The sequence below is a fragment of the Diadema antillarum genome, unplaced genomic scaffold, assembly GCF_040938485.1.
Source record: "Diadema antillarum isolate AM-2024a unplaced genomic scaffold, OU_Dant_1.0 seq00001083_RagTag, whole genome shotgun sequence".
In the NCBI taxonomy this organism is placed as follows: Eukaryota; Metazoa; Echinodermata; class Echinoidea; order Diadematoida; family Diadematidae; genus Diadema; species Diadema antillarum.
Genome location: NW_027271903.1, coordinates 778,152 through 803,434, shown reverse-complemented (window position 1 = coordinate 803,434; position 25,283 = coordinate 778,152). Strand labels below are relative to the sequence as shown.

The 25,283-nt window shown below is 38.6% G+C and overlaps 1 protein-coding gene across 1 annotated transcript; it reads right to left on the bottom strand.

Annotated features, from left to right (window-relative positions):
• Nucleotides 1-973: 973 nt before the first annotated feature.
• On the bottom strand, nt 974-25,283 carry LOC139743457 (alanine--tRNA ligase, cytoplasmic-like). Its single transcript, XM_071653938.1, has 21 exons — nt 25,237-25,283; nt 23,772-23,954; nt 23,301-23,489; nt 21,971-22,116; nt 19,115-19,306; nt 17,372-17,516; nt 15,759-15,904; nt 14,732-14,840; nt 13,901-14,054; nt 12,234-12,358; nt 11,514-11,658; nt 10,316-10,485; nt 9,331-9,459; nt 7,684-7,821; nt 6,893-7,033; nt 5,963-6,075; nt 5,036-5,144; nt 4,707-4,829; nt 3,138-3,257; nt 2,121-2,321; nt 974-1,187 (listed from the first exon to the last, which is right to left on the bottom strand). The coding sequence occupies exons 2-21, from the start codon at nt 23,922-23,924 to the stop codon at nt 1,011-1,013; spliced, it is 2,925 nt and encodes a 974-aa protein (XP_071510039.1). The 5' UTR covers nt 23,925-23,954; nt 25,237-25,283; the 3' UTR covers nt 974-1,010.

The following is a 25,283-nucleotide window of genomic DNA, read 5'->3' as shown; positions in this document are numbered from 1 at the left end:
CAAAAACATCTCAGCTGTCAGTCTTTGTCATATTCAGAAATTTGTGCTCAGTATCATGGCTGGATGCTTGATTACAACTAGAACAAGAGTTGGAAATGGTGCCATTCAGTGCTCCAACTGGCTGTAGTCCCATCTATGCTTATCTGTGTGTGTTTGTGTTGATGGAACCTACCACCAAGAGACAAAGTGTTGCCTACTTGTATATCAAAATGACTTGATACATACTGAGAATTTACAATGCCATGTTGTCGTAATTCTTGCATATATTCATTTTTTCCCTTCAAGGAAATGCAGATGGTCCATAATCCAAAAGGAAAGTCCCCTTGTACAAAGAATAAAAATTTTTCTACCCTACATTTTTGCTCTTAACCAGGAATTAAATAAGACACAAATATAGTGGAAGAAACAGCACAAACTCAATACTGAACAGCAGACTGACAAACACACCCTTTACTCCTGTGTCTCTGATTCAGTATACTGATGCAGCAAGAACAAAATTATATTCTTACACATTGAACATGCAGTATAGGTTGCCTACTGGTGGCCCAAAATAACCATGGAAAATATGCATAAAAAGGAAAATTTGCAGGTAGGGTGAAAGTACCACCTAGAATTAAAATATATATACCTGGTAAAAGCAGAGATGGTGGCCCAAACTAAAATGCTGCATCTATTACAGAAATACATCTTTGCGCCAGTGAAACACAAGAAGTTGTAGGAGGGGGCCCTGCTACAGAAAATTGCACATTCTGTCGGAGCATAAGTCCCTTGACTACACGCGCCTAGACTCTTTGAGTCTTCCCGTCATGAATAAGGCAATGTTAAAGCAAAATCTTCACAAAAGTTTGACTTTAAGTAATGACAAAATCGACAATGAAACAAATTCACTACAGGCTTGTTGTTAAAAGTCCATTTCCTCTGTATACACCCATCAGATGGAAAGATAGCTTAATAGACTGATAATTGTTAGCATTCTATCATCATGCACACTTGGAAAGTTTCCGGGAACCCTAACTGCCTAGCTTGAGCTTGCCAAATTCTTCGGCTAGCTTCAGGGCCTGGTCCACAGATGCAATGTTGTCACCGGTGGCCTGGGCAGAGACATCACGACCGCCTCCTTTTCCCCCCATGAGGCCAGAGACTTCTTTCACCCACTCGTTAGCTTTCAGACCTTTACTGACAGCATCCTGAAGAAGATGGCAGACAAACACAAGAAAAGTCAGCAAAATTAGAACAAAATGAAATATGTAACAACAAGGGATGTGTCCAATGAATATCAATGCGCCATTGATAATGAATTATATTCATACTGATGAATAAAGAATTGTCTTGTGTCCATCATACCATTAGCATAAGTTAAAATTTTATTTCTAATATTCTCATCAATTATGTCATACACATTCAATTCTTCTAGACACAAAAGTGTGACAAGAGAAAACTGTATTAACATTTTTAGTATATGGTAGTATCACATCACTATTACATGCACCATCAACTTTCGTCATTATAATCAAATCCTCCTTCTCATTTTATCACAATCATTTTCATGATCAACAAAATTATCAATATCATCTTCATCATCACTGTGGTCAGCATTATCATCAATGTAGTTTAATGTATATATGGACTCTCGATATCAGGCACCAGAAATACTACCATCTCTCAATGTCTCATAACTATGCGAGCATAAGATCTACACAGACCATTCTTGACACCACCACACCCTCCGCATCACCACATTAACTCTACACTAACACCCTCCCCACCATCATACCCTCCCATCCACCACACCCACCCCACCACCACATCCACTGCAACACTCACACACCCGCCCCACATCACACCCTCTCCACCACCACACCTACCCCAACAACACATCCTCCCCACCACAACCGCTCCACCACCACACCTGCTCCACATCACACCCTCCCCACCATCACAGCCGCTCCACCACCACACCTGCCCCACCCTCCACGCCATCACACCCACCCCACCACAACACCTATCCCACCACCACAGGTGCCCCACCACCACACCAGCTCCATCACTACATCTATTCCACCACCACATCAGCTCCATCACCACACCCATGCTACCACCACATTCTGACCACACCCTACCTTTGGTACTTGAGCCAGACAGAGAATCTTCTTGGCCTCCTCGTCGACGCTGAAGAGCATGGCGGCGGTCTTGGGAGACTGGCTCTTGAACTCTTTGAGGGCAGCATCCAGGGCCTTGGAGCTGGAGCCAGCCTCAAACCTTGCTACCACTAGAGGGGTGTTAGGACTGGCAGCAATCAGCTGCTTTGCTTTCTCCTTGGCCTGTAGAGGGCAGCAGATCAAGAGAAGTGTAAATATCAGTCACCTAAAAATAGTGAGCTGAACACAATGGAAATAAAATCTTATCCCTATTAGGAAACAAACACCTGAAACTAAATGAATTCATTATCTTGATTTTCTTCAAGTATTTAGTCTTCCATTTTATTGAATCAAACTATCTTGCATCACTCAGGGTTGCACACAAGGAGCCCTGATAAATACTAATATCTTATTATGCACAAATTAGTAAAAATAAATTTTCTAAGCAATGAATTTCATTTTGCAGTTTTTCACCCCAAACGTCATTGCATTATCACAAACTTCAACACGATTTTTCTAACCCCGTGATTTGCTCAATTATCATATCATGTCTCAGACAACTGTCTTCTTTTCTGTCTTTCTCTTTTTTGTTTTTGTTTTGCAAGAACCCTTACGGCACGCCACTTTGGACACGATTATCTGTGATGACTGTGTATCATGTCTCCAGGAGACAAGCAAGCTGCTCATTCTTCCAGGTTGACAATCATTCAACAGAAGTATGAGCCACCATAGAATCGTCACATTTTGCTTTTTGCTTTCTCGTGAATTTCCTCTTTAAGTAACATACTCTCTCATTAATCTTAAAACTCATATCATGCATCCTTTTTCAATGTACATGTAACATCCTATGAATGTGACGGAATTTGCAACATTAGGTTTGACACGACAGTGAAAAATACACGATGGGTTTCCCCAAGTTTGCATTTGTGAAATGTTCAGAAAAAAATCCAACAAATCCTCTGGAGAAAGACTAATCAGATGTTGGGTGATGTCACTCACAGTTTGGATGACCTCTGCTTTCCTTGCACGGTCCATGTCGTCTAGACTCTTCTTCAGCTCCTTTAATCGGTTTCTCATGGTGTCTTTTCTCCACTGGGGTACTAGGGCAACGTTCAAATCCTGGAAACAGCAGCAAAACAAATTCCCTAGTTAGTAAAATGTGATTTTGCTGTCAATACAAAGACAACTGTCCTCAATGACTTAAATAGCTACATACATGCCAATTGACACCCTGTTATCAATATGTTGGCAGATTGAAGATTCATGGGTATTTGTAATGGATACATATTCAGGAATGATGGTCATACTTTTGTGTATATCACATAAAGATACACAAGTAGCAGGTTTACGATAGCACATCATATTCAGATCTAAACAGATACACATCAGCAAACATAGAAAGTACAGTCAAACATTATTTTTTCGTTTAAAATGGGAAAGCTGCACATAGTGAGTAGGCAATCAGTACATCAAGCTTCATGGATAAAGCACACATATTGCAATTAGAAAATATTTCTTTGTTCTCTTGATGAAAGAAAACACACTAATCATTGTGATAACACACTAATTATTGTGAAAACACACTAGATGGTGCCTGCTTTGTAACATGGCTCAATTCTCAAGAGGATATCTAAATGGCCGCAAATAACAGGTGGCTGCTTAAAAATGGAAGTCACTAAGGCAGGTTTGATTGTATATGGATATCTGAGGAAATTTAAAACATCGGAAAATAGCATTCAACACAGACATACTAAAGCTTTTCGACATGCACTCATCAGAGTAAAATCGCATGAATGAACAGAAAGCCAGAAACGAAACACTGTAAAGGAAACGAGAACCATAAGGGCGAAATGGCGAGCTGTGATTGGCTGTCAAGGTAAACAAAATTAGCCTTGCTGCCAGCTGTTTAGTTGATTAATGCTAAAATAATGCGAGCGTTCTTACGAACTCTTTCTGACGGCACAGAATGGGGTCCGTGAGCTGAATGTATACTGCTTCGAGCATGCGCAGATGCGTGAAACTTCTCGCTCAGCTGAGAATCTTAAACCAAGATGAACAGTATTGTTCCGCGCACTCTTGGTTGTTCATCAAGTGGTGAGCAACGGCCGAATTGCCACCGTCCACCGCAGTACGCACACTAGGCTGTCTACATGCGCGCGAAGGTAGGGAACGCACGTTAGTTATGCTATTCCGGATTGAGGCGGGCACATGTTGGTTCATGCGATCTGCTAACCGTTGGGTTGTATATATTGTATATTGTCTCGTTTCTGGCTTTCTGTTCATTCATGCGATTTTACTCTGATGAGTGCATGTCGAAAAGCTTTAGTATGTCTGTGTCGAATGCTATTTTCTAAAATCTAAAACACTCAGAATGTCTACCAAAGACATATTATTATATTGGTCATACAGAAGAAATTCTCAAAAATTATGAGGAGTCAAAGAAGTCAAAGGAGTCAGAAAAGTCAGAGAAGTCGAAGGAGTCAGAGTAGTCAGAGGAGTCTGGGGAGTCAAAGGAAGGCAAGGAGGAGAAAGAGATCATGATGACATTCATGGGCCAATGTGCCTTACATTTCCAAGTTCATAAATGGCCTTCGCTAGTTGCTTTTGAGTCACGGTGGAGTCTCCAGCTCCCTTGACCTTGGTTGCCAGGTCTTCCACCTGTCTCTCTAGACCTTCTGCACGGGTCACTGCCTGAAAAAACACAAAACACAACAATTTTCAAATTCATGAAATTCTACCGTCGAGAGGTTTTAATGCAACTGATTGACAAATTGCCCTACATTGACGTAAATAAGCACTGAATTGATTGTTTCTGGTTGCACAAAATGCACAAAAAAAAAAAAAAAATTCAACACTGCCAAAAATGTCCACTTTTACAGTATGTAAGTTTGGCTCACCTTCTCAGCATCCACACCGGTGATTGCCACAATCCTACGGATCCCCTTGGCAATCGCTTCTTCCGTCGTGATCACAAACTTGCCAATGTCACCAGCATTTCTGACATGCCTGGAGGAGGGGGGGGGGGGGGAAGCAAAGTTTGACGGAAACTGCTGAACAGGGGAGCGACAAAAAAATTTTGCAAGCAGCTTACGTGTGATTTGCTGGCTGCAACTGCAGCGGTTGAGCAAATAACTGTGGATAATATTCTCTGCATACACACTGTGTAGAGTCAACTAACGCTTGTTGAATTTCTTGAGTATTAAGACTGTTGATAGCATCACAGCTCTTTTAGTCAGTGGCACTTGGCATGGACGAACGATCTTTACATTTAATCTGCTTCCCAAATAGTCCACTGCTTGAACAGAATTGAGACTTTCCGTATGTCTGTGTATTTAGAGAAACATAACTGTTCAGTATTACTGTGGACTGAAGAAAGATGGCAGACTGTAGTGCTTCATTGTCACAAGAGGATGCAAAGAAGACAATCCTTTGGAATGTAGTCCCACATATGCAAAACTTTGTGTGTAATCTGGTGATTAGCTCAGAGAAATGTTGTGTGTGTAGGGGGTGGGGTTGATGATGTGAAAGAAAACACGGAAATTCTGGTATTCAGCATTCCACAAATACTGGATTCTTCAAAGCTCTCAAGGTAGAGTCACACATTTTTCTTAAACTTACAACTCAAACCCTTTTGAGATGTACTATTCCGAGATCTAATGCTCTAAAAACTGAGACATGAAATGTAGATTTTCTAGCACACAAATCCATTATGTGCCCCACTGAAGCTCCGTTCTGACATTACCCTCAGTTGTTAGCAACCTGAATCATGCAGGAATTATGACAGCTGTGGGAAAGAAGACTGGAAATGTAAGTATGAGACTCACGTTCCTCCGCAGAACTCGACGGAAGTGATGGTACCGCCTGGACCGGTAGGATCGGAGGTCAACTCTTCGACTGGAATGCCGATTGACAGAACCCTTACTGGGTCTGGGTAGGTCTTGGAGAAAAGAGAGTATTCATTATCATTAATACAAATATGTGACCATGCATCACAAAACCAGCAAAAATTCACCCATCCTGATTTTACGCGAGGACTCATAGTAGTTGCATTGGGTCAACCTAGTCAATCTTGAGTTTTTCATATTTTCTGAAAGAGCAATTCTTCCTTCTACGTTATTCTAAAACTTGGGATCATAAAACAAACAGCAAATTGTGCTTTGAACAGTTTTTCTAGAACACTTTTTTGTAGAATAGTGTGATTAGGTATGGCTTAGAGGCCAGTTTTCATTTCTTAAAAACCCTTCGCACATTCTTCACTTTCAACTCTAATAACTTTTGACAGGATGATGCTACTGCTTTGAAAGTTGGTGTTAGTCATGAATAGAATGTGCTAGTAGAGAGAGAGGGCTCAATTTCAACTTACTCTGATAATCCCTTCATTGTTGTTGCAAGGAAGTTTTACATCCTGCTTTTTTTTTGTACCATTCACTACTGTAAAAGTGGAAATTTTCGCAGTGTTGAAATTTTCGTGCATTTTGCGCAACCCGAAACTAGCGCATAAATAAAAGCACGCAAATATTTTTGTTTGCCATATGTTCCAGTAGTTGATGTCCTGATTATGCGGAATTAAAAGCACGCCAAAGTCTTCTCAGCCCGCCAAGCGTGAAAAGTTAGTCGCGCAAAAATATCCACTTTTACAGTATTGCATTGCCATTCACTTAATCCACATGTGTATAAAATTAAAAGTGAACTTGTCTTTTAAGACTGGCCAACAAGCAATCAATCAAGTGGATAGTTAGTTATTACATCCATACCTCATCAAATATGGCACGTAGACCCTGGATGGCTTTGGCCATGGCAAGTGGTGTCTGCTTATCGTACACTGTCTCTTTCTTGGAGATGACCTCGTTGGCAATCTTCTCAGCCTGCTTGATCTGCTCTGTTGTCATGGCACCCTGGGAAACGATGCATACGTGAGAAAGTTTGTCAAATATCTCATTACAGAACACTTACAAAACATTATATGATTGTGAATGCGACTAAAGTCTGTATGATGTCACACTGAAACCTGAAAGTAACAGGAAGTTGAGACTTTAAGCACAACTCAACTACTGTAAAACCAGGAATGTTCGTATGCATTTTAATTTCACGAATTTGGCGGGAGCCGAAATTCGTGAAATTAAATGCACGCGAAAGTTCTTGTCTACTCTGTATGCATTGAATGCTCGTGGCAATTCATGAAATTTTCACGCTGCGAAAAAGGCCATTAGCTCTTATTCGCAAAAATTTCATGACGCGAAAATATCTTGCTTTACACTACACTGTACGTGATGATGAGCACGCGAGACTTCTGTTTTTTAATTAGTATTTGTTGCAATCAACCATATGCTAATATGCAAGTTGACCGAACTCACCTTAAAACTAATGTGTATACCGTATGGTCATACCACTCCTACATAGGAAGGGATGAGTACATAATAATAACAACAACAATAACTACAATAGTATCACTAATAGCCATTACCATTACACTAAACTCTTCAAAAAACTATAATCATGAACAACTTCTAGTGCACTTCTACCACAAAGTGGAACCATAAATTACCTTGGCACTGAAGTCAAACCGCAGTCTGTCTGGTGCCACCAACGAGCCCCGCTGGTCAGCCTCTCCGAGAACCTTTCGGAGGGCAAAGTTCAAGACGTGTGTCCCGGTGTGGTTGCTCATCACAGGTCTTCTCCTCACCTGGTCGAGATTGAGTAAAATATGCATTTTGGCAACATTTGACTTATCTTATAATCTTTATAAATTGTGACTAATACATATTGTTTACAAAAAATCACAAGTTAGACATGCACGGTTACTGTGGCAGACTTACTTGTACTGTAAAAGTGGATAATTTCGAGTGAGTAATTTCTCACGCTTGGCCGGATAAGATGAATTTTGCTTGTTTTTAATTCTGTGGAATTACGAAATTAACTATTACTGGAACATAATATGTTATATCATGATATGCAAAAATATTTGCGTGTTTTTATTTTGGCACTAGCTTCTGGTTGCGCGAAATACGCGAAATTTTCCCCAACGTAAATTTCCACTTTTACAGTAGTTATATGCCATTTGACACACAGAAACCATGAAAGTATGACAAACATCTATGTGAAGGAAAACAACAAACTGTTTAATTCACTTTCACTATGCACCATCACTAACACATTTCTAGTAAATATGCAAACAGATACTAGAATCTGTAAAGAATTCATATGATGACTGTTCTAATTCTTAGTGGGTGATGTTATACAGTGCACTCCCGTCACAACGAACACGGTTATAACGAAATTTCGTTATAATGAAGTAAAACTTCTGGTCCTAACATTATTAAAGTCTATGGTACAAAATTCGCTTATAACGAACACGGTTATAGCGAAATTTTCGTTATAACGAAGTCTTTTCCGAGCACCACTGACAAAGAAAAACAAAAGAAATGTGCTCCGTTATAACGAAATGCGGATCGCTTTCGGAAATACGTAGCGGAACAAGGCATTTACAGCGTCTCTGCATGGGCGAACGCGTCACATCACTGTGTGTTCGCTTGGTGTGTCACGCACAGTTTCTGAGGGGAACTTGCGTTATTGTAATACAATAATCTGAAATTGATTAACTATTTGTTTTATTGTTCACATAGCTTTCCAGTGTATGACGAGTATTCAACAAATAGAATATCATATATGCGTGGCTTCCTTGTTTTCGTTATATATTGTATTTGTTCGGTTATAACGAAATTTCGTTATAACGAAAGAAAACTGCCGGTCCCGAGCATTTCGTTATAAAGGGAGTGCACTGTATCAATAGATATTTGTTAATATAGAAGTAAGTAAAACTTTTCTCATCTAAATGCTTCATATTCTGTAATCATGTTTATCATATCTGTTAAGATAACTTGTATACTTCATCTTCATTGATCAAAACATGTTGCGAATTCATGTATTGTTTCCCCGTCGAGACTCCTGAGGAAGGTGGAGGTCATCGAAAATTTGAATACAATAAACTCATTCTTTATTGGCGAAGTAATGCATTACTAGTTTTTTCCATCTTCATTGAGGTTGACAAAAAAAAAAAATTCAACCTCAGAATATTTTCAGATGTAAATGATGGTCTATATACTTTTAATCAAATATAACAATCTTCTTGGAGATTCTGGTACAAAAGTTTTAGCATTCAAGGTTTCCATGGCAATAGAGTGATTTGATTTACCTCATCAATGGAGAGCTTTAACCTGTCACCGACACGGAGCTTTGTGATATCTCCCACTGCAGACAGCTTGCCGATGTGAAGACAGTAGCCACCCTTCACTTGGACATTGGTCACTCTGAATTCCACATCCTGTCCAAGGGGTTGGGGGATGGGGAGGGGGGTAAGAAATTGCGAAAAAGACCAGTGAGTATTTCTTAAGCTAGTTTATCGAATCAGAAGAATCAGTGGTGGATCCAGGGGGGAGGGGGAGCATCATGCATCACGCCCCCTCTTTATTTGTTGTCAAAACAGTAGAAATAAAAAGATACAAAAATGAGATGGGCCCTGGAAATAGCACCAGAAATATTGCTTGCAACCCCCCTCCTTTACAGAATTCCCAGAACTGCCCCTGAGAATGGCCTACCACCTCACATGGAAACCATGTACTCTGATGGACATGCATATCATCAAATGAATGCAATTCCTCCTGAGAATTATTGCGATATTCACAGAGCTTTCAAGTACTTTACAAATGTCACAGAGTATTTTTCAGGTATGAGTGAATACTTACAAAAAAAAGACTACGTACCTCACGATAGTAACTGTTTAATGTAAAAGAGTTCCCAAATACTTCGTAAAAGCGGCTAAGTACAAAGTGTACCTTCTTCGGGTGACTGAGTACTATCTACATGTAACTGAGTATCATATACCCATATATCTTATTTCATGAAGGTTTATTTTTATGAATTTTGTGTGTTGGGTACATGTACTATTCACACGAGAAGCAAAAAGACAGTCATGATCCCGACATGAATGCAATGTGCCATACTCCACGAATACTCTCAATTGATGTGGGGTTAGTTTTTTTTTTTTTTTCAGTGGAAAAAAACCACAAAAATCAAACTCTGAGGTGTATTATTGTAAGATTTTCGTGGCATTTGCAAAAGGGATATACAGCCTTTCACATGTGACAATATTCTTTCCTATTTTCAGCTGCCAAACTCACAGCATCGCCCTCCTTCTCCATGAATCCCTCGTCGTAGATCTGTCCTCCCGACTCGGCATAGAAACAGGTCTGGTCGAGGAGCACTCCACACTCATCACCATTATCAACCTCCTCCACAAACTCCTTGTTCTTCCTCAGCGCTATGACGGTCCCTACTGTCGACTCAAATGCTGCAAGACAAGGGAGATGGAGCACATTCCTTTCATCTTGGTATATACTCAATGCGATGAACCAATGTTCTAAACATAATGGTGTGATTTATGAGCAGCTGGAATTTGGGAATGATCACTGAAAACATCATAATTTGATTCAGGAAGCAGAATCTACACTTGTAGGTATATCATGAATCTCTATGACTGAAGTTACCTTGAAGTTCCTAACTTGGCAAATACGCAGAATGTGATCAGAACCACTCATTTCCACCTTTACATACTGTTAATGGGAAATTCTTTGCACAAGGCACGTTTTCACGCTTGGCTAGGTAAGATGAATTTTGCATGTTTTTAATTCCACAAAATCAAAACATTAAATTGTTTTAAATAAAACATTCAACAACAAACATATTGGTGCACTTTTATCTTTTCCCTAGTTTCTGCTCCCATGTAATGTGCAAAAAATTCCTAACCATGAAATATCCACTTTTGGAGTAAATCATTGGAACTTGCAGTTACCTATTTCACACACTAAAAATCCCATAATATACCATATACCAAGAGTTTCAACACTTCTCTATGCAGTTACAGAGCTTACTCTCTCTACCATCTGTTTTAAAGTCATGAAGAATAACAAAGCATTCAGTAGAGTGTATTGTTGATCACAAGTCCCCAAGTATAAATGCACTTCAAACAACATATTGTCTCCCTGCTTTACAAAGTTGTTTTTCTATGACTTATATGATACAGAACTTTTTGGCCAAAATTGATTTACAAGACAGTTGTATATTATCCATACTTGGTTTATTTCATATGCTATCCTTACGTATACATTGGGCAAGCAGAATTATATGTTATGCAATATGTACCTTTGAACTACGATGAATTTGTCAATTTGTAATATGTAATTGTAATTTGTTGTCTTGTTCACTATGTGGACTACATGTCAAAAAACCAGTGAAAAGAGAATTTCCTTTATGGACAATAAAGCAATTCATTCATTCATTCATTCATTCAAAACAATGTGTATGACAGAGTAGACTCACTATACGATCCATCTTGACTTGAATACTTATACTTGAAGGAGTCGTTTGTTGGAGGTACCTTCCTCTTCTCCTGAAGCTCATTGATGGAATGGACATCAAGTCCAATGGTGTCGTCTACTCCAGAGCCTTTGCCTTGTGACAGGAGCTACACACAAAGAAGAAATTAATAAATGTAAAGCAAAACTTACAGTGATAACTTTCCACATCTTTCGGACTTACCATACTGGTTAACATATCAGTAACAGCATCTGTTGAGAAGAGTAACGCATTTGTCAATATTAGTCCCAACCCCTGGGTACCAAGGGATGGCTGGGACTTCATTAAGTTGCCTTTTTAGGATGTTACACTATCTGGCTACATCCTGCTCAAGACCCTGACAGGCTGGGCAATACTTGAGTAGAAATCTCCACCTAATTCCCAGACAGGCTGGGCAGTATTTGAGGCACTCAAAAATATTCCTCCATGTAAATGTTTGTCATAAAACCACAGTAGATTCGCAACCAACCAGCGCAAAGTGAAAGAATTTCCCCTAACAAACCCTAGTATATAGCATTAGATCACCCTTGTTGATGAAAACAGAAGTCTGACAGGTATATGAAGTGAAATGCATTTAACATTTTCAAACTCTGTAATTTTTTAATGTGAAAATAAAGCTGCATTGGTGTGACAGCTGGGAGCACTCCATCCATCACCTTCTTTCAAGAGAGACAAGTTACCCACCTGTGCCTTCTTCTTGGACTCCTCGTAGCCTTCCAGGTCGATGCTCATCTTTTTCTCCTCCACCATGAGTGAGGTGAGATCCACCGGAAAGCCGTAGGTGTCGTACAAGAGCCAGGCAGCCTGGCCTGTTGGACAAACAGGATTCAATTCAGTTGAGTTCAATTCAATTCAATTCAATTCAATTCAATTCAATTCAACTCAATTCAATTCAATTCAATTCAACTCAATTCAATTCAACTCAACTCAACTCAACTCAATTCAACTCAATTCAATTCAACTCAATTCAATTCAATTCAGTTCAATTCAAATCAATTCAGTTCAATTTCATTCAATTCAATTCAATTCAATTCAATTCAATTCAATTCAATTCAATTCAGGACTTATTTCCAACATCACATACATTCTTTCACACACAACAATTACAAGGAATCAATGTAATACATAACATAAGAACATACATTTCAAAGTGGAAAAGAAAACATGAGCAAGAGCATATTCAAACATACATCAAACTGTTCGAACAAAACCATTGTGTTATTGGAAAAGAGAGGCTCAAGCAAAGGACAACGTGTAGAGATGCAGTAAATTGGAAGTATGAAACAAAAAAGGTATAATAATGGGAGTACACACAAGCAAAGCCACACATGCATACAATGACTGCGGAATCAAAGAAGTAGACAGAACAAAACAGCAAAAAACAAGCTCCCCCTTACCCACCCACCCCCCCAAAAAAAAACAAAACAAAAACAAAAACAAAAACAAAAACAAAAACAAGCAAACAAACAAACACAAACAAACAAACATCAGCAAGGGACAGTTAGAGAGATGATGGCAGAGATTATGGAAGACTGAACTATGGATAGTGTGTGTCACAACGATATGGAAATATCATCCAGGGGATCATTACAAAATCATGCAGATGGAGAAGGCCTATTGGGACTTCATTCGAACACCCTTCCTCATCCAACTATCATCATGAAGTTGTCATTTCACTTTGGGGTAAGTCAGTCTAAGTTAGAATACCAGTAGATGCATCACACAGATTACTTAGCAGACATGCCCGGTGGTGCATACGTTGAATTAAATTCATGATCAGAGATTGATGTCCTTCTTTTCTTTCCCTTTGTTTGGGGTGGGGAAGGGGAAGATATTTGAGGTCAGGGAAATAACTCAGGATGGATTACACTTTTAATATCAAACTCATTCTTGAGTGGACAGATTTTGACAGTGACTTATAATTACATATGAAGAGTTTGGGCACAAAATGGGCTAAGCACCAATTTCAAAATTGTTTCAGTAAGTTTATCATCAGATAGAGCAATAATGAATCTTTCCAGTTGCACCTCACTTGTAACATGAAAAGAAATATTCTTGAAGATATGATGAAAAATGGCCCATATTTTCTTACTAATTTCTTTGTTTTTAGCAGTTTTAATTGCAAATATTTCAACTTAATAAGAATGGGCTTAACTGGTTTTGCAATTAAACTCTTCATATATTCATATATATGTAGGTTCACTTGGTCACATGAAATATATCACAATTACATAACAGGAAAGACGATTGATTGACAAAAAAAAAAACCCAACAAAATCACAAATAAATGAAGAAACACAGACACACAATGACTCAATCGTACTGAACACTGCTTATGGTGTCACACTCACCAGGAAGCACTTTGCTGTCGGGTCCAAGTTTGTTGATGGTCTTTTCCAGCACACGGCGCCCTCTGTTGAGTGTTTTCAGGAACTGCGCCTCCTCCTCGTTGATCACGTCCATCACCATCTGTGGGTCCTTGTTGATTTCTGGGAATGCCTCACCCTGAAAATAACAGGGACACAAGTTTGACTTGCAAGGTACAGACAACATTGACAACAGGCAAGAACAACAGAGTCGTCTCTGCATAATAGGGTACCAGTTAATGGGGTACTCCTTTTGAATGAGGAGGGTGTAAATTAAAAGTTACTATTAATACAGTAGAATTTTCTCCTCTCAAATCTGATACTCTCGCTAATTTTGCAAAATTTGAGCTCACTGACACTATACAAGTAAGTGAAAAGTACTGTGCAGGCAGCACAAATGTTACAGCGAATAAATACCCATACTCTAGACTATCTACACTTTTACTGAGAGATTGGCAGCAAAGCAATTCTATGAATATTTAAGGAATCAGTTCCGCAGAGATATATTAGCAATCATGAATTAATTTTTTTTTTTTTTGGTAGTTCTCTAACCTGCTCATAGACCCAGCTAGGCAGGATTAACAAAACACCTCAATGTGCTACTACTTATCAAGTTCATAGACTCATAAACTCACTGAGAGGTCTATTGCTACAGAGTGCAAAGCAGCATGACAAGTCAAAGCCAACACTGCTGGTTGAACATTCCATTCTAACTACAAACTCTACACAGTGATTGTATCCTTGGTGCAGTGCTGGAGTAACATCAGGCAAATCACTCTGGTATAAAATGAAGGGAGACTGGCACTAGGAGCTCACCAAAACATCTTGGACAACGCTGACCAGCGAGGCAAACATGCCTTGCTTGGCATTCAGCTTCTCGGTGGAAAACCTCACAGCGCGGCGCAAGATTCTCCTCAGGACATACCTACAGTATGAAAAAAGAACAATCCAGATTTTAACGTTTATCTTTGTGAGGAGCCTCTTCATCATTCTCATTGTTGTCATCATCATCACTATTATCATTCTTTCCTTTTTTTTTTCTTAAAAACCCCTCACATAGAATTAATATTTTCTAAAAAGAAACTTCCAACATCTTTACTCAAAAGACTACCCTCTTTTCATCAAGGCTTATTCAGATGACCTGTAGAATTATGAGTTCTAATATACAATGCATAATGATTTACCTTCATGGGACATAACTCTAACAGCCTTTCTATAATCCTTACATACAAAATATTCTATGCCACCTTGAAGTGCTGTACTCCAGTATAAAGATATTTACCAATTTCACCCATGAGGTTTGAGGTGATTAACGGTGCTGCACACAATTAGGAAAAATGACAGACATTTGCAATCTCGTTTTACTTACATAAATTAGTAACTGATGATGCGGCTTCATCTGAAGGCTTTATAAAATTGTGCCCTATTACTACTTATTCCTAGACGATGTAGCAAAGACCACTTCCAGCCATCCAGCAAAAGCAAATGCAAGGCTTTTTGACTCTGTGACATCTTAGGGTATTCAACTTTGATGTTCTTTCACATTGTAACTAATTACAGAATTGACTTTGGCACATGCTATATCTTGTGGTTCCCACATGGCAGTTAGTTAACCAAGAAACAGGCCAGAATTGGTGCATGTAACCAAGTTCTTTCTTTTTTATGACTTCCAATGAAATACTCTGGTATGAATAGTTTCCATATTCACCCGCCTATGTTTCATAGGAGTAATCAAAAAGTATGGCTGACGCAAAGGCAAGCCCTGGTTCAGGCAAAATACAGCACAATTAAGTAAAGGCTAGCAGACACTACATAAATGTTAGTGTCTAAGTAAGGTGTTTACCCTCTGCCGACGTTATCTGGCCTCCCTCCATCAGACAGAGCGATGGTCAATGTGCGAATGTGGTCAGCCACAACTCTGTATGCCATGTCAACTCCATCCACATCCTCATCACCGATGTGACCAGTGTACGGCCGAACTCCAGTAGCCTAAGAAAAATGTCCAAAAACATGATATTTTTCATGAAATGTCAAAATGTCACTACGAGCTGCTTTTAATAAAAATCTTTTATTTGACAGCAAATGCACCAAGATTTCACTTGTTTATTGTAATACATTAGAATAAAATTCAGCGAGCAATACTGAATGAACTCATTGTCCTTGACACTTTTATCAATGTCATCATCTTCATTTAAACATTTTGATACAGGACAAATAATTTGAAATAAATACATACAAAATCTTACATATTGTTACCTTTTACAGATTTATTCTTTCATTCAACAGGAAAGGGGACTGACTGAAGATCTGTGAAGAGCAATTCGTAAAGCTAATCATAACAGTGAGGCATCGTATCTTTTACATGATGTTGTTTGGGTGCACAATGATATGAGTGTTTTAAAATACAGTATGTTTTCAGTGCTAAATAGTGAAATACAATGTACATTTGCAATCACAGAAATTTCACTGTGTGTTCCTCTATATGTATTAGCTGAGGTTTCAAGACTCTTTTCATGCACATGCGGCAAAGATTTTCACATACTTCTCTGCCACAGCTAATTATAGTAAACAACAATCTGCATCAGAATATATTTCAAGGAAGAACCATGTTGCATGAGTCAAAAGTCAGGTGCGAATAAGTTTGAAGTATTACTGATGGCAAAGTCTTCATGCACTTTAGAGGAAAAAAGAAAAACAGGAAAACATAATTACAGAAACAATAAAGTGCTGCATAGGTCATTGTCTAACAATCAGTTACTTTTTAAATACTGTACAAGTGGTTTCTTTCGCGTACAGATACTTTCGCGGTTTCCATCGGTGCCGACTTTTTCGCGTGTGTTTAAATTCGCGGTCGGCAAAATCTGTGAATTCACAGTCGGCAAAAACTGTTTTATTTTGCACATGAAAACCCAAACTATAATCCAATTGTTCTTTTATTTATTTATTTATTAAATTAAATTTATTAAATAGAAATTAATATTAAATGCAGGCTTACCTGAAGTCTCTTGAGTACTTTATAACATGCTTGTACCTACATCGCGCGGTATCGCTGTGTGTGTGTTGACCATCAATACACTCAATGCGCGGAATCTTCGTGTGTGCATGTGCGCAACAGCGTTGTAACAAGCGGCGAGTTCAAAACATTTCCTTGCGTGTTTAATTTTGCGGGGCTTTTTAAAACATTTTCGCGTGATGTTAAATTCGCGGTTCAACCTCAAAGCGCGAAAATAAAACCACCGCGAAAGAAACCACTTTTATAGTAGATAAGTTTTTAAGGATGCTCTGAAATTTTAGATGGTACTCGCATAATTAATGTGTTTCAGTGCTTTAGTGTTTTATATTTTGTTCTTGTTTAGTTTAGTCTTGTTTTTGTTTTGTTTTGTTTTGTTTGCTTGTTAATCTATTTGTATGTCTGTGTGTTTTCTGTAGAAGAGTCTTTTCTGGTCACACACATACTTCACGAATGGCCTGGAAGATGGGCATGAAGAGATCAGTGTCATAGTTTGAGCTCTTTCCCTGGATGACTGACGTGATTCTCTCAAGACCCATGCCAGTATCGACACACGGCTTGGGCAGCGGCTTCAGGGTACCATCATTCTCCCTATCACAGAAAAACAGAAATAATCCATTTCATTTCCAATTTCATTTCATTTCATTTCATTCCATTCCATTCCATTCCATTCCATTCCATTCCATTCCATTCCATTCCATTCCATTCCATTTCATTTCATTTCCCACAAAGAGATAGAAATAATCCATTTCATTTCCAATTTCATTTCATTTCATTTCATTTCATTTCATTTCATTTCATTTCAATCCCACAAAGAGATGAGAAATGTCACTCTGAGTCCAAATATGGCTTTGAAAAACAGCTGCAAAAATTCTGAAAAAGCTTCACTATACTTCAATGTTTTGGCAAAGGCATCATTGCATATATATATGTACAGGTGAGGCTTTCAGAAACTTCCTTTTAAGCAGATGTTCTAACTACCATTAAAGTGACAAATAAGTTGTTTTGAGTAGCAATCTCACTAAATCTGCTTTATTTCTTGTTAACTGAGTCAGGAGCTTTTAGGTTCATAGTATTGCACAAGATCCTGTAGTTTAACTTACTTATGGCTAGTTGTCCACTTCCCACATACTATATGGGACTTTGCATCAAAGGCACAATCAACTTTTACGAAGTGAATTTGTGAACATATCTTTGGAAGCTAATCTACACTTGGGATTTACAACAATAAATTCTAGAGGTGCGTTGGACTTGTTCCAAGTTTGACTCAGTTGATGTTGTACAGATAAAATGTACCAACAACCTCTCAAACCCCTAAAATAGACTTAAGTTGGTATTAGGACACAAGCCAACTGTATTTCAATATTTCTACAGGATTATAACTTGGCGAGAAAGTCAGAATTATACTGTGATTTTAACCTAACATGCCTTCTTTCCTCAAGCTTTTTATGGAATTGGCACAAAATAATAGAAAGTTCTCAGTAGTATGGGAATACCACTGAGTGGGAAAGCTGGCCTGGGTTGGATATATTGAGAATCACTTTATTTTATTGCATACAGCTTTATTACTTATCTCTGTGTAAGAAAACATACAGCCAAAGAATCTTGACAAGAGTAGACTGTAACCAATAACGGTACGCTTTGATGCACATATTTGCTGACCTTTGCTATTCGTGGTTATGGAATGTACCTCGGTGGGCAGCAAATGAATCTGCCACCGTGAATCCCCATGATATCAGTCTTTAAAGGGATGACACAGTATTAGTTGAGGTGAGGATTCTGCCTTTAACTTTTCGGAAAATACATAGAAACCACTATATGAAATGTCAAAGAGCATACAATTCTAAAAGGAATTCAAAGTTTATTTGATGAAAATCGATTTGGAAAGGGCTGAGATATCCAAAAACAAAGTAAAACAAAGTGATCCTAATTAAGGGTGGGTTCCATCTTTTATTAGGATTGCTCTGTTTTGGATGTCTCAGCAATTTGAAAACTAATTTTCATCAAATAAACTTTGAATTCCTCTCAGAATTACATCCTCTTCCACATTTCAGAAGAGGTTTCTCATTATCTTACCAAAAAAGTCGGAAACCTGAAACCCTATCTCAACCAAAACTACGCCATCCCTTTAATGAGACAGAAAGCCTTTGGTTTCTCTGTCTCATCCTAATACACTCCAAAGTTTCTACCTGTTGAACTGCATGAACACAAGATTCCAGATCTCCAGGACATCTGGGTCATCCATGTTGACGAGATGGCGGGCATCTCGGCCACCAATGCGGTCAAAGTGGATCTCGGAGCAGGGACCACAGGGCCCCACGTCTCCCATCTCCCAGAAGTTGTCTTTCATGTCAAAGGGTTGAACACGCTCCTCAGGGACGCTATGGGTAAAATGGAGAATGATGTCATGTTATCTCCAAACATATGTTTGAGAGAATTCAATTAGTTGGTCTCCAACGAGAGACATGAAAAATATCAAATACAGTACATTTCATTGGTGAAGTTCGACTTTGCTGTTTACGCTGGGAAATTAAATGCTGTGACAAAATATCAGTAAGGGTAATAGTCCAGCATTGATCACTGATTAGACTGATAAGCCAATCCTTAGTAAACAATTACAATACTGTATATGCCATATATTTAGCGAGTTTAAATTTTCGTGAATCGGGACTTATCAACAATTTCGCAAGTGGTTAAATTCGCGATCATGGAATACCACATTGAAGGGAGAAATGTATACATGTGCATCACATTCATATCTGGATCAGAGTCATTATTTTATTTGTCTTTAATTTTGTGCGCAGCACCTGACTCCCGAAATTCGCGAAAATACACAATATTTGGCATATACAGTATACATACACACACATATGTGTACATAAATGAAGGCATACATTACCCACATGTAATACACACATATGCACACACATACATTTTAAGTATAAAAGCATGACAGTTCATATGAATTTGTACGAGAAAGTGCTGAGAAACAAAATTGGGTGACATGTCATCATCTGATGACGACACACAATGCAACAGACTTGACTACAGCATTCATGCCTTAAAGTGAAAAAAAGGAGGGGAAAATATGATGCAACCTGATAGCAACAGTGTGAAGCATGTGATGAAACCTCAACTATTTCCTCCTGGTAGAGAGAAAAAAAGAAAGAATATGTACAGCCAATCCTCACATATTGGAAGATTTCAATCATTTCATGCTTGAAACAAATTAAAAGAAACAAACAAACAAACAAAAAGTAATATCTTTGGTACTCTTCTGTTTGACAAACAAAATTATCTCACTGAGATGCATTGTGTCCTCAACTTTGACCTCCAAGTGTTGTTTTGTTATGGGATGACAAACACTCCTCGCTCGGTATTGCACAACAAGTTGATGAGTTGATATCATCTACTGTACCTACAACAGATAAGTTTCTTCACCATGGCTGGTAACTGATTTTAATATCATTCATCTAAGTCTGTTGCTCCATTCCAATAATAACTACAATTTTTGTTTTAGAGATATACAATAACAAGTTCTCTTTCTAATTTAGTAAAGTCAAATATTGAGCAAATATCTTCATAAACATTTTGACAAGGTTGGCAGTTTGACAGAAGACGTTGATATAAAATGATGGCAATGAAAAATAAAGCACAGTTCACTTTGACCATGGAGATAATAATTTCACACACACACACACAAAAATTCATAATGTGCTCTCAAGTCAATCTCTTTCTCTTATTCATGAAGTACTCTGTTGCAGTAGGAACCCTTTTGAAAGTCTGCATCTATCAGACTGGGTGATTTCACGATTTCAAGCTCAACCGGAGTTCTCTATGATCATACAAAGAGAAGCACTTACTGATCATAATTAGCTAAGTCGCATAGTTATCGCACAACAACAACAACAAAATATTTTGTGTTTGATTCAAGTCAAATAGGAAAAGATACGACACTGATTGCTTTGTATTCTCAAGACAAGTTATGTGAAAAAAAAAGAAAGAAATGGCACAAATTTCATAACATCACCAAATATTACGATTTAAAAAAAAATGCTTCCAGCCATAGCTTTATGTGGCCATGTCTAGCATGTCTGTGTACCATACTTTCCACTGGTGAATATTGCATCAGCATAGACTCTGCATGTACATGACATGAGTGGGGATAATATGCATCCATGGATGTAAATGCGGGTCTTACAAATAGAGCAACACTAACACCAACACTGAACTTGAAATGACAAATTTGATAATCTCTAGATGGAATGGTGTTAACCACTTGGGTAGAAGCACTTGAATCATACATTGTCATGGTAACTGCAAGTGATAGAAGCAACATGCTCAAATTATGTACAAACAGAGCGGACCTTCAGCTGCTTTGCACTGATTAATTGAGGCATTATAACTGATGTAACACGATTAAGGATGGATATGCACTAGGATTTCTGCCAAATGTTCTACTAAAATCTGTAAAGAGGATCACACAAAAATTGTGCAAGATACATTACTAGATAAGCTGAAGTTTTCAAACTAGAGAACAAACCTGTGAATAATATAAACCACGTAAACAAAACAGATAAAATGATGCTAATACAGATTTCCGAAGAGATTCAATTTGAAAGAATACTATTTGTGTACATTGGCAGATATGACACCACATAGAGCCAGTAGTATGTGCCTGAGTGTTTAGTTGCCACAAAAACCCAGTGAAGGCTATAGACATACATTTACTAGGACAGGTGTGTGTGTTATTGACCTGTATACTGTAAAACAAGGAATGTTAGCATGCATTTTAATTTCACAAATTTCGCGAGAGTCAAGACTCGCAAAATTAAAATGCATGTGAAAGTTCTTGTCTACACTATACGCATTGGATGTTAGAGGCAACTCGTAAAAATTTCATGCTGCGAAAAAGGCTGTCGGCTCCAATTCATGAAAATTTCATGCCGCGAAAATATAGTGTTTAACAGTTTGTAGTCAGTTTTCTCGGACATGCTAAGCCTACCTCACAAACAGACAAATAATTTAAAACTCTCAAGTCTTACCCTAAATCAAGCCAGACTTGTCTGCACTCATTGTCTGGCTCAAGTCCAGCGGCTTCATCACCTCCAAAGTAGGTCACATAGAGCCGGTCCTTGGGTAACTTGTAGACCTCCGTCAGAAGTCTCCAGGAATGGTAACAGGACTCTTTCTATTAAAATATCAAAGGGATATCAACAATTCATTTCAAGAGCCGGTCCTTGGGTAACTTGTAGACCTCAGTCAGAAGTTTTCACGAATGGTAACAGGACTCTTTCTATAATACCAAAGGGATATCAATTCATTTCACTATGGATGACAGCATTGCTATCTACAGTTTACACCACTCAGACAATAAGCTGTGACTTGGATAATCTTACTCAAATGAAAGGCAGCTATACATGAGCTGTGCAGCCCTCTTCTCCGGTGGGATATGATAACAAATGAGTAAACAAACTAGGATTATCCCTATTCTCATCAGAACATGTAGTCATAATTGAAAAAAAAAAACACAATACACTGCTTGAACATTCCTGGGAATATTGTTTTCTTAGAATGAGAAATTATTGAAGGTGCAATTACTGTATGAAAGTTCAATTGTGTATTGGAAGAATCCTGAATGGATCAATTTCTTTGTGTCAAAATCATGAGCAATGTTATCATTTTCCCCACTAGTACTACACTAAACAGCAAGCTAGTGCACCCAGATGTCATATTGTCGTTCAATGTACTTACATCCCCTTCCAATTTTGCTGTCTTTGTGTATTATGCACAACTTATTCTGTGTCAATACGACAATACGAAAGAGTTGGGAGTTTGTGCATGATTGCATTCCATGGTGATTCTAAAAAGCAAATGACCTTCACTGTAAATCAGGCATGCAGTGAGTGACATAGCATAGGTCATGAAGTATGGACAGAATTTATTGATTTGTTCTAGTCTTCTATGTTTTTCAAATTTACTATTATCCTATCTTCACTGCACCTCTTGGTGAGAAGCTTTCTATTCTAGTATGGTATGTGTAGAGAGAGAGAGAGACAATAATGCATCACTCTGCGGTCAATTTGAAACATTTGTGATGTGTCCCTTTACAGCATCAACTCATTTAAAACTTACACTGTTGAGCCATTCAATTTTTCTCCTAAACTTGATATAATCCTGAAGTATCTAACCTGTTCAAAATGATTTCCACAATCGCCAAATGATTAGTTTCTTGGCATCCCAGTTACCGGTACTTGAAAACGGCATGCAAGCGTATTCATGGAGCACATGAATATTGGAGCTTTCTATCTCATTTTAATTTGCATTAAATGTGGCGATCCTTGTTTGACACAGACGAGACGAGTTCTGGCTAACCTTGAAGTAGTCCCCAAAGGACCAGCTCCCAAGCATCTCAAAGAAGGTGTGGTGGTAGGTATCCTTGCCCACGTCATCCAGGTCGTTGTGCTTGCCGCCTGCTCGGATGCACTTCTGGCTGTTGACAGCACGTGACAGCTTGCCCATGTCGCTGTTTGGGTCAACGGTGCCCTGGAAAATGGGCTTGTACTGCAAATGTATAACACAAATCAATGTTATAACTGAAATCACTGCACCAGATTCGTCATTTGATCGTTATTTTACCTCAATTACATATGCTCGTTTTCAGGAGAGAAGAATGGAAAATGTCATTGAGAACATAAATGACAGTTGGGCTCAGTTCTTGTACAGAAGATTTGGGAGGTATCATGCTGAGGCTATCTCTTTCACATGATGGCAACTACGCTGAACTGACAGCAAGTTTGTGCAAATTAAAAGGTTACCGGTACCTTACTTTGATTGTATCATTACCTGGTTCATGCCAGCATTGGCAAAGAGGAGGGTTGGATCATCCAGCGGAATTACAGACGATGACCTCCAGAAAGTATGTGGAAGGTCCTCTATCTCGACATGGTAATCAATGAACATCTGACGCACATCTTTCGAGGTGAGACTGGCATCCATGGTTGATGGAAATGACGTCAACAATTAATCCTGTAGCATAGACAAAAATGAAACATTGTACTCTCCTCGAAACCTCATGATTGTTCTCATTGCTCAGGAGTGCTCTGTACTTGTAATTTTAAAAATAGAGGTAATTCAGTATTCAAATTTAGACAATGACATCACATACAGATTACAGTAGATCTGCTTGTTGGCAGGTTTGCACACTGACTACAACTTCCACCCTCCAACAGAGTAGTTACATCGATCAACCAGCTCCGGAACAAATAACTTTCTTTGGTTCTGTGCACAGCAGTTTGTACATTCTGGTTATGAGTCACTTTTAAATGCAGTGTTTGGAGTGGAATTATGTTCGAGTATAGTATTGTTTTATTATTCCTGCATGCCACTGCCACTGGTTCTCCAGACCTAGGTTAGATGAGGAAAATATATGACAGACACAATTTTATTTGCCAAATGTGTGGTAATTATAAACAACACCCAGCACTGGCAGGAGGCATGTTTGTGCACTATTCAACAGACCCTGAAGCAGAACAGAACCAGAAATAATGATTTGAAATTAAAGAAAATCACCAATCGAAATACACCAAGCTTCATTAACATATACTTGCTTCGAAACCAAACAAAGTGAATGCAGATAGAAGAAATCAACTTAGATTATATATAAGATACACTCATACAGCGTGTCCTATGTCAAAGCCAAAGCAAAGGAACAATCAACAGACAACACTCGTGTACGCGTACTGCTGGGTTGTATTTTATTATGACAGATTCTATATTTCACTAGCAGAACTTACAGTAGGCAGTTTAGTCTATTTGTCTAGATCTAGACTAGCCATACACAGTTGCTAGCTAGCTAGCTGAATTGCTGATGCGGACGACCAAAATGTGAAACATGATAAGACCCTTATACTAATAGTTATACTCCAATCTGGGCCCTACTTTAAATACATCTGTATGCGAATAGGCGGCTGATGCAACACTCCGTAAACTAACTGCATGAATGCAGCGTACTAAAAACACCGAATGTGAGAATGGTAATGCTAACCAGTGAGTACCCGTACTGGCCGTAGTTGCAGCGGACGAGCGCCGGGCCGCGGGTCAACTGATCAAGGGCGGGCAAGCTGAGTGCCACAGACAGCTGTGGTCTGTAGACATGTGACAGCGATGTATTACGTCAGCTAACGAATACTAAGCAAATTGTGAGGCATATGCAATCAAACCTCTCGAAATTCCGTAGATAAAGCTTTCCAAGGTATGCTCCAGACAATATCTATTTATCAATAAACGGTAAAAGAATGAAAACACTTACCGCACGAGCAACAATCACACCCAGTCAATGTCGTCCACTCTCACAAT

Bases quoted from the DNA above. Each gene is read 5' to 3' on its own strand.
- LOC139743457 (XM_071653938.1), bottom strand. From the start codon at position 23,924: ATGGATGCCAGTCTCACCTCGAAAGATGTGCGTCAGATGTTCATTGAT. The intron at 22,117-23,300 runs GTTAGCCAGAAC...ATATTTTAATAG, and splicing joins CCTTTGGGGACTACTTCAAG to AAAGAGTCCTGTTACCATTC. The intron at 1,188-2,120 runs GTAGGGTGTGGT...CATCTTCTTCAG, and splicing joins GTCTGGCTCAAGTACCAAAG to GATGCTGTCAGTAAAGGTCT.